The sequence below is a fragment of the Rhipicephalus sanguineus genome, chromosome 1 (genome assembly GCF_013339695.2).
Source record: "Rhipicephalus sanguineus isolate Rsan-2018 chromosome 1, BIME_Rsan_1.4, whole genome shotgun sequence".
In the NCBI taxonomy this organism is placed as follows: domain Eukaryota; kingdom Metazoa; phylum Arthropoda; class Arachnida; order Ixodida; family Ixodidae; genus Rhipicephalus; species Rhipicephalus sanguineus.
In genome coordinates this window covers 131589675-131600561 of record NC_051176.1, presented here as the reverse complement: position 1 = coordinate 131600561, position 10887 = coordinate 131589675, and the positions used below count along the sequence as shown (strand labels likewise).

The 10887-nt window shown below is 43.7% G+C and overlaps 1 protein-coding gene across 1 annotated transcript; it reads right to left on the bottom strand.

Moving 5' to 3' along the window:
• Nucleotides 1–416: 416 nt before the first annotated feature.
• On the bottom strand, nucleotides 417–10463 carry LOC119398231 (transcription factor Maf-like). Its single transcript, XM_049416491.1, has 5 exons — nucleotides 10220–10463; nucleotides 7551–7612; nucleotides 4297–4389; nucleotides 1219–1245; nucleotides 417–599 (listed from the first exon to the last, which is right to left on the bottom strand). Exons 1-5 carry the CDS (start codon nucleotides 10407–10409, stop codon nucleotides 489–491), a joined length of 483 nt encoding a protein of 160 aa, XP_049272448.1. The 5' UTR covers nucleotides 10410–10463; the 3' UTR covers nucleotides 417–488.
• Between the last annotated feature and the right edge of the window lie 424 nt (nucleotides 10464–10887).

The window sequence follows — 10887 nt, the reverse complement described above, 5'->3', positions numbered from 1 at the left end:
ACAGAACGACGGCCCAGCGTTTTTATTACCTACAAGTGCACCTGAGGACGAACTCCACTCAGCGCTAACAAAATACATCTAGATCTTCATCACTCATTATTGAGGCGAAACCCTTATGTGCTTCATCAAACGCGAAAATTGGCCGTCGGCGTCAACACGAATGATGCAAGAAATCGTCACGTTGACGATGTCACCACCTGACGTCACAACTCGCCAAAACTTGTGACGTCATCATGACGTCACTACATACCTCCCAGGCACCAGGAGTTTTGATGGGATGAAGTAACGTGTTTTATCTTTTCAAACTGTACATGAACAGATGCGAAGGCTACGTTACCTGTCCCCAAAATTTCTAATGAGAAATATGGTGCCGGTAGTGCTGTCGCGAATCAGACAAAAATAAATGTTCTTCGAGGGGAAGGGATAGGCATTTGTACATTTATTTCATTCTTCAGTGGTGACTTGTTGATTCATATTTATTTACAAAACTAGGCTTCAGCTGCAGCTTCGCTGACATGTTCAACCACACTTTCAGTAGTGGCCAACGGCTGAGGCTTACAGCCGATGAATGCGTTCCGGAGCTCGACGTTCTCTTCATGCTGGAGGGTTCAATGAAAAAATAGCAAGAATGGCTTAAATTTAACGCTGCATTATGACGCTCCAGTGAATATTAGTTGTTGCGATGTTATGCATCACTAATACTACATTCTTTTCCAACACAACAGTCACGTTGACGACAATTTGTGGGTATGTTTTCTTACTTCGAACGTTGAACAACAATATAGCCTCAGAAGTTTACCCGAACTAAGCAAGCTATACGGGTAAATTATCTGCCGAGGCAAACACATTGCAAGAAACGTCAATACAATTATGTAACAATCACAGCACACACACACACACACACACACACACACACACACACACACACACACACACACACACACACATATATATATATATATATATATATATATATATATATATATATATATATATATATATATATATATATATATATATATATATATATATATATGCGGCCCGTCTATATAAAGGCAGCTGCTCCCATTGCGTCTCATGTGAGGTATAGCAAGTAATAACTTCAATTAGGTCAAACGAAAAGAATATGAGCAAAAAAGAAGCCAATGCCCATTTTTGTTTCGAATTGCCGGGAAATTCTCAAAATGAAGTGTGGACTATACATTATGGCAAACTCACCGTGAAAACGTCAGTCCGGTTGCCCTCCTGAAATGTGCAACAAAATTGTTTAATGCTTTTTCCATTATGCTTAAAAAACAAGAAAACATTCATACACCAATAGTTTGATAAAGCACATGAAACTAAATGAGTTCGATAGGAGACCGACATATGTTGGCGCTATATAGGAGAGCTAACATCTCCTAAATAATCTATAAAAAATCAAGGAAGTCGCTGTTCTACAGCACTGAAGGGTGGGCAGCGCGTTAGTCCTATATTTCACCTTGACTTTATGTTTCGTAGCTTTGCTGAAAGCACAGAAACTGCTTTTGCAAAGCTTCATGTATCTGGCAAAAATAATAAAAAGAATAGGCGGTATATTGATATAGTGGAGAATCGCGGTCGTGTAGCCGCCATGCATATTACTGATAGACCTCAAGAACAGTTTGCATTGATGCGAAAGTTGGAGCGCAAAGCACTTCAAGGCATAACGCCGCAGGCATCGTACTGTGCAGTACAGTTAAAACAGTTAAAAGGGTACTAAGGGTAAAAGAGAAACTAAAAAAAACTGGGGAAGAAATGCTCGATAAAGTTCACACAATATATTGGAACGTTCACTTAGAGACAATTTTAGTGCAGTAATGTTGTGTCAACAGGTTTCTGTAGTGCTACAATGTTTTGTCGCGCTATTTCAGGGGCATTCCTGTTGTGAGAAGTGGGTGCCTGTTCTGCAACACATTTTACAGCGTAGGCTGGTATGAGCTCACAACACCCGATTTCGCCGGCGTAGTTGTGCGCCGCCGTTTCCGTCGGTGTCCGTCGCCACTATCGCGCCAATGACAAAAAAAGAGGGGGGGGGGGGGAGAGCGCGCTTGTCTGATCTTCCTGTTCCTTCTTGTGCCCCTGTCTTTGGCACGACATCTTCAATTATGTCCTTTTTAAATGAAAAATCAAATGCTGTTTTTTTTTTACTTTGCAATTTATCAATTCTTAGTGGTCTTTGGCGGCCAGTGTTTTTTTCACAATAAGAGCGGACATGTGCAAGTGCGTGTACAGCATTATGGACCCCGACCAAAGAGGCCGCGCTTTTCTATAAGGGCAGAATGCAAAAACGTGGCCGTACATTAGGTGCACATTAAAGACCCTCGTGTGGTAAAAGTTAATTTGGTGCCCACCGCTATGAAGTGGCTAATAATGTTATCCTTTCTTTGGCGTATAAAAACCCAGGCGATAATTCTGAGGTTTAAGTCCCACGGACTGGCTTTGCCCACTTAACAGCGGAATGCGGAGAGTTTTGTGATTTCTTTGCGTATTTAGTCAACGCGTGGCGTGCGCTTCCCCTCTACTTTTTCGGGAGCTATAGGAAATGACCTTTACGGTTGAATGATTTTGTGTGACAACAGATTACAGTAAAACCCCGGCGATACGAATCTCGCGGGGTTACCAAAAATATTCGTATCATCCGAAATTCGTATCACCAGAAAACATGGAAAATTAGTATGCGACAAAAGAAAGTTGGCATACATCTTGATACAGTGTTTCTCAGGGCTGCACCGACGTCATGAACAGCGCTAAATGATTGCCAGTAAAGTTTTTAGACGTCAACGATCATACTTGTAAATATACGGTGCGTGCGCACGTGTGTAATCAATGAACCAGATGTGTTGTGACCCGTGACCGCTAATAGCCCCTTACTACGCTTTTCTGCATAATGTCAAAGTACTGAGACGAAAGTAACCTTAAAGCGCTTTGTACGCGATAATGAAGGCCAGAAAATTTCAGAATCGCTGTCCTTTGTTCCTGTTACCTTCTTATCGCGTTGGTGTTGGGGGTTCTTTTCGGGAGATTTACAGCCGTGCCCGCACAATCGGGAGGTTTGCTCAAAATCCGGGAGTCTCCCGTGCAACTCCCGTGCAAGAGTTGGCATGTAAGTACGTGTGCGCGTACGCTGCGAGGCCTAGCTCCTTCGCCAAGACCGTCCGCTCCGTCTCTTGGGGTCCTCGTCCGCCTTTCATGGGACTTCATGATGAACCCGCAACCCAAGTTTCAGTCTTGTTTCATAGAACGTCTGATTGCGATGACATGACTTGCATCGACGCTAACACAGTGCAAAGACGCTGCTGCCTCAAGCACGGCAGCGCGCGTCAACGCAGTGGAAAAAAAAAAGAAAACAAGCGCGACGTCAACGCCACCTGGAATCTAAACGCGAAGGCGCATCAATGCCTCCAAGATTCACGTGCACAATCTCTGAGGCAACGGCGCACCGTTGACGGTCGCGCAGCGCGCATGCCCGCACCAGCCGCGACTGCCGCGTCTTCCGCGACAGCGCGGGCAGCCCTTGTTCGTACCTGTGCGCTAGCGTACGTTCGCATCAAACGTCACCGGGTGAAACTCGGTTCGCAACAACCGTACTCCAATACGTTGCAGGCTAATGGGCCCTGGCCGAGACCACAGAAAAATTCGTATCACCCCGAAATTCGTACGAGCCGTGATCGTATCACCGAGGATTTACTTATTCGGTATCGTGCATTGGTGCCTTGCTGTATCGCACGCATTGCAACCTCCGCAGTGGCAAAGAAGACGGAGCCCACCTTGCACAGCTTGCTCACGCTTTCTAACACAAGTTCCGAGCACGTAACAGGCACCGAATCGGGTGGATTAAAATGATTTTCGAATGTAATGTAGTAGAAAGCTGCATTGTCTACTTTGCAAACTATCGAAAAAGTTGAATGATGTTGCACAGAATCGTCCTTAGTTTCTAACCATGGGCTTTAAAGTGAGGAACATATGATAATGCAGTATAATAAAGAGAAACGTGATCTCGTGGAACATTTTCATTTGCATTAGAATAATAATTTATTCTGATATTCTCTCAATTGACTAAAGCGATAGCTCTGGTGTTAAACATAAAAGCCGGAAGCTTCCCAGACTTTTTAAGAGGACGAGGAAAAAATGTTTTACTGTTTAACAAAATATGTTTGTGAAACAGTGAAACATTTTTTTTTTCCTTGTCCTCTTAAAAAGTACAGCCACTTTCTTCCACATCTAAAAAGAACTACACGAGTAGAATGTTGAGAAAGGGCCCAAGGTACAACTTACCAGAGTGCCGTGCGCCTGGCAAAATTTCTTAATGCCACACAGGATGGTTTCGCACTCAAGCCTCTGGCTTACTGCGGTCAGCTTCCCTCGGACCTGCGTGACACAGATGTGTGCGTGGTAAAGCAACGATGTTTATTTCGATTATTGCGCGCTGTAAGCAAAGGATTGCTTACAGCGCGCAATAACGGTAACTTCAGTTCTTATCAGGCTAACTGTGCAGTTGCAGAGCAGTAGTAGAGATAATAACTTTAAAAATGCAGTTCAATATTTCCGTTGGTACATCCACAGTGAAATGTCTAAATATCGAGAATGTATGCGAAGTTTGACAACACATCATCTCTGTTAATTTACGCCGCTCCTCTTAATAAAACAACAATATTATAAATATTTCACATTCAATAAATGAGTGAACTGGGACTTAGGTAATCTAAAATGGAGTCATGAAGAACATGGCACCATAAATATAGAAAAATCGAAACTGTCTTTTCTCACTTGCTATTTGCCGCTAACTTTCAAATCAAGCGGAAATAAATTCTTTGGCTTGTTAATCTTGGCGCTCATTACCACATTTTATAGTATCTAGATGATATTAGAAATGCAATTTTATGGGTGTTGTTGGTATGAATCTATGTGGTGGACCGCGCTTTTTTAAACCTTACGCTTTGCTGTTCGCATTTTAAGAGTGTTGCAATGCGCTGTCTTTGCTCTCTCAACTTTGTTTGTAGAAAATATTTCAATCCTCTAAATTTTTCCCGCAAGTTATGGAGCATGCAATGACCTTTCTCAGCCCAGCAGTCACATCACATAACGGCTCCAGAAAAAGATTCTCAGCATGTATATAATCATCGCTTCGCTGAGAACGACTCTGGATCTTGTTTTAGCACTATTCAATTATTGTCACTGTCATTTCTTTGTTGCACACGAATCCGCCCTATGAGCTATTTCTTCTTAAATTTCTTCATAGTATATTCACCTGCTCTTAAATGTTCAGCTGTATCGTTTTCTTTCTCGAATTTCGGTTAGCATAACCAGACACCACAAAACCTTTAATTTCCCTGCCTGCGATAGCCAACTCTCCCCAGAACACTACCTTGATATTGCTAATTTTCTTGATTTTGACATTTTTCACAATTCACAGCCATTGCTTTTCCTCCCGTGCTATTAACACCCGTGTTTTCTTCCTGTGCTATTAACAACAATGAAGTTTTCTTCTTACAGCCTAAATTTAATCTCTAGGTTACCTGGCCTAACATTAGTCCTATAAGTGTAAAGTTTAGTGTGGGGTCACCTAACTGAATACACGAGAATTGAGAAATTGTGTGTCGCAACAACACCATCGATTCATATTAGGTCCCTTGCTCTTAAATGAAAAAAAAGAAATCATTAACACATAGCGATAGCAGGAAGTAGATTTTTCTATTGAGGCGGCCATTTTCTACAGTAGTTGTTGAAGATAGAAAAAGAAAGAACTGAGTATCATGTTTTCAACTGTGTAATTCAGCAATAACAACCGATGCCATAATTGTGAAAACTTCATCTATTAATCATCAAAACTGAGCAAAATTGATGTACAGCACATCGCCATAAAATATGACCCTTTTTGTGAGTAGAAATTTTAGAAAACCATCGCAAACATTGTAACATTTTCAAGCACGCAATAAATTCATATACCAAATTTTTGCGCTTCCGATGCTCTATAAAATGAGCTTGTGGAACCGCCATGTTGCATGGTTACGGGTTTGCAAACTTCGGGGTTAATCTCTGAACTCACTAACTGTTTCTATTTTTTGTTAACAATTCTAGAGTTCCAATGCTTCCTAGAATCATTGGAATTCCTAGAAATTCCAGTGCTTCTTAGAATCAATGGAATTTGCCTTTCCCTCGAGTAAATAAAACAATTTTCACTCAAATTGGTCGGGTGGTTGCGTTATAACATTTTTTTTCCCTTTCATACGTATTTGGATAGAGAAGTTTGAGTTGCCTTGGAGCTGAAGCATTGTCGCCAAAAACGTCCCCATACTTTTAGTCATCGCGAATCATTCCTTACAGCGCCCGCCACGGTGGATCAGTGGCTAAGGTGCTCGGCTGCTGACCCGAAGGTCGCGGGTTCGATCCCGGCCGCGGCGGTCGCATTTCGGTGGAGGCGAAATGGTAGAGGCCTGTGTACTGTGCGATGTCAGTGCGCATTAAAGAACACCAGGTGGTCGAAATTTCCGGAGCCCTCCACTACGGCGTCTCATAATCAATCGTGGTTTGGGGACGTAAAACACCAGATATTATTATTACTCTTTACTTTCAGCTATCAGTATGTTATTGCCGGTCCTGAAATCATTACTGTCACATCCTATAATCATTCAGAAGAAAACGTGTTTGTCATTCCACGTTTCCAGATTAATTGTCAGTCGTGGCACTTAAGGCTACACTATATGTCGCAAGCTGCCTTTCGCTTCCCAATGAGAAAAATTTAGATATTTCAAATTCTTTTACAACGCGAAATGGAATCTGCATGTGCAGATTGCAACCCATAACAATTCAGTATCCTATTATTCTTCAAATTTAGACACAAGTGCACTAATCCTACCGCACTAGCGCGTCACGAATAGAAAACAAAAGCAGCGCCCACACACGAATAATTACGATGGCAAAGAGGACACCAATTACAGTGCTTTTGTAGCGGTTTGAGGTTCCGAAAGACGCCGACTTTGGCGGCTCATAAAAGAGCATGGAGTGGCGTCGGCAGGGGTGAGAAAAAGGGTCAGTTTGAAAGATATAACAGAGCGGAAAGGAGAAGCCACCTTCTTCAGATGAGTATTCTTCTCTCTCTCTCTCTTTCTCTCTCCCCTCCACCGAGAGCCAGGTTGGGGTACCTGGCACTCGAACCCACAGGAGAAAAAATTGGTGGGTGCCCGGTGGCACTGCGAATGGAACACAGTACCTCCCGCATTCGAGGCGGATGCTCTACCAATTGACCAATCTCGTCCTCTCTCCCCCCATTACATCTTTACTATTCCTTCTGTCCAATAGAGAATCACTATAAAGGCCATCATACCGAATACGCACACCACCACATGTCACCATTACATTCATAGATGCAACAATCGCGAATGTTACCCCCACTACACTGCTCGCCTAATACACGCGAAATGTGGTATTTGCTATATCAAAAAAAGGAAAACCACAGACGGCTGTGTATATGATGAACTGCTGCACAGATGTAATTTCCTTACTAAGTATTGCTAATGAGAAACGCCTACCTCATCTGTGATGTTGCGTTCGACACATTCCACCACTGTAGCCAAGGCTTCCTCCGGAAAACCTGGAAAGAAAAATGACCACCGACCCTGCTCAGTGGTGCTAATTTCAAGGTAGTCTCCAATGCCTACTTCCTAAAATACAGTGCAAATTCGTTCAGCTAAAGTGCCTTCGTGCAAACTATTAGATTCATTTTTGGTAAATATCAAAGGTGTGACTCCGCTACTAACCTTACGCTAGAACATGACATTTATATATTACAGATATGCCGAGAATTTGATCGATAAGTGTTCTTGCATAACATATTGAAATGTAAATTTGACATGAGCATACCTTAATATGTTCAGCCTTAGAACACCAGAAAGACTCGACACACTCATGAACACGCACTGAAACCAATCATTGCTAAACCTGACACATTTACACACAGTTCTTTTCCACAGACCATTTCCGACTACAACGCTCTTCTTAACTCCATTTTTGAGGAGGCTGATTTCGAAAAGACACTCGAACATATATTATTGTTTATTCTTCTTCTTTCTTGCAAACTATGTACTGCACGCTCCGCGATTTAACTCTGTCCATTCATTTGTGGCATTATTTGTTTTGTGAACTTGATTTACACCGTTCAACTGTGTTTTGATAGTCCGCTCCCGCTTGGGCCTGTCAGGCGTGCAGTATTGTGAAATAAATAGATATATAAATACATAAATAAGTAAATGAATAAACTGTTTCCTCCCCCCCCCCTCTTTCCCTCATGCAGTGTTGTCTTTAGCAGGGGTCTCAAACACGCGGCCTGAGGACCTCTCGCTAGCGGCCTGCGGCTTCACCGGGAATGAAGCTCGCACGGTCCCTTATGTAATCACCTAAGCCATCTTCTCAGTCATTGTATTGATCCCCCCAAGCCGCCCTCCGAAAGTTTTCTGCACATAACGTTGTTTTGCACTGCCTCAAGGATCGGAGGCATTGCAAGCTTTCCGCCCCTCACCTTGTTTTGCGCTGCCTCCGTCATCGGCCCACGTTTGACCAAGCAACGATGTAGTGTCATGACGTCATCATGTGACGTAACGTTACGGGACGTCATGATAGCGACGCAATTTTTGGGGAATGTGGCGCCATCATGACGCCACAATTTCCACGTGATGAAGTCACATTGTGACGTCATCACGTGGCGATGATTTTTTGCATCCCTCATGCTGACGCCTCCGATGGTCAATTTTCGTGTTTGATGAGGCACCTATGGCTTTTGCCTTAAAAATGTTCGTGACTGCTAAACAGTATTCGCATTATTTACTCGCCTGTTGCGATTGATAACATTGTGTTCGTATAAGCTACAAAGGCGGGACTGGTCTCAAGCATTTTTTTTTTCGTGAGGCACCCCATACGGTCACCATTTGTTGAAACATAACCGCGGAACAAAACCTTTGTATTTCACAATCGGCGTCCAGATGTGAGCATAGGCGTGCGCAGGGGGGGGGGGGGGGGCAAGGGGGCGAGAAGGGGGGCGCAAAGTCAGCCCTATACATTGTAGGGGGGGCGAGAAGAGGGGCGCGAAGGCAGCCGCATACATTGACATAATAGGGAGGGGGGCGCTGCGACGAACCTTCGCCCCCCCCCCCCTGAAGGGGAACCCTGCGCACGCTTATGGATGTGAGTCATGCTGGAGATCAGGATCGATATGTTTCTGGGATTCCGAAGCCAAATTCCCTTCAGAAATGATCTATATGTGAGATATGGTAAATGCCTTCTTTCACACAGCAGCGTTAGGTGACATTTTGACCAACCTCCCGTCCCCCCCACCCTACCTCCTTTTATTCTTGCTCACTTTCCCGGCCCTTGTGGGACTAAATTTTGTGACTGCGGCCCGCTAGTTGAGGTGAGTTTGGGAACCCTGTCTTATAAGATATAGACTCAGTGTACTTTTCAGCTAGTGATAAAGTAACAACCGTTATTTTGATCTATCTTCTACAAGGTTCTGTGAAAACGGCCTTTAAACAAAGAAAAGAATACTTAAGACCTACGAACATTGTATTGCTAGATGAAATGGAGAAATCAATTCAGCGCGAGCAGTGAAACGTTGTAATTACCTGTAAGGCAATGAAATGAAATCACGCATAACTTATTTTGGGGCTAAGTGCCTTGAAACTAATGCGTCAGAGCGAAATAATCTTCGTTCAGGCATTACAAATATAAACCATGTAGCAGTGTAACATCGGGTGAAAACGTAAACGCTTTTAGCGTGAAATCGTTATACAATTGCCACATTTATGCACAATTAACAGCATGACAGCGCATTCGTCATGTTAACGATGCTGTAAAAATTGTATTCATGCCATACTTACCAAGGCCGCCCGAAGCGACTCATTTTTGGTTCTATTTCCGGTGTACTTATTCAGTGACCTTCAACGGAGGTTTCACTAGCGAGAACAAAGTATGGACGAAAAAGGTGCACACAAAACCCTCGCTAGACGTGTGTGCATCTTTCTTCGTCCGTGTCTCTTTGGTGGTGAAATGCGTCCAAGTCAAAATCAACCAGCCCATCTTTCCTCATTAACTTCAACGAAGATATCTTGACACATATTGAGTACATGTCGCGTCTTTCACAGATTCATCTCTTTTCAGTTCAGAGACTTACGTCCCTATAGAATGTAGGAAACGCGGCGATACTTACTGCAGACCGATCCATGGTGCGAAGGGTGCCCATGTTCGTGTCCCTGTTCGTGTCCATGTTCGTGTCCATGATGGTGTCCGTGATGGTGCCCATGCTCGTCAGTGTGGTTGCCATGATGACCTTCGTGGCCTTCATGGTGATCGGCGTTGGCGATGACGAAAAGTACAGCGAGGACCAGGGCAGCCTTCATGTTGTCTCAGTCTCAAGCCGTTTCAGAAACAAGACTGCCTAACGCTCAGTTTGGCCCACTTAAATAGGAGTTACCCTTGCCCAATTTTGTAACGTCTCTCTCTCTCTCTCTCTCTACGCTTCCCGCAAAAAAGGAGGCGTGGCGTCTGATAGAGGTCCCGAGATACTCGAGTCTTCGCCACTGGGATGACGCACTAACCGTCGTCTCACGGCAATACGTATCGTGGCGTCAGCACTTTGACGCAACAGTTGCGCCATGGGCACTTCATGATGGCGAGATGGTGTTCGAGCCAGAAAGTAAAACTATCCCTTAACCTCCGTCCCTCTCTTTCTCCAAGGCTCACGAGTATCTTCTTCTCTACTCACCCGCTATCAAATCTTGCTTTTGCGTTTTTTTAGCTTTTACTCTTTATCTTTCTTTGCCCTCGGCTTAAGTTTCACGTGGCTTTTCCGGATGGCACTAAGTAATTTGGACACCC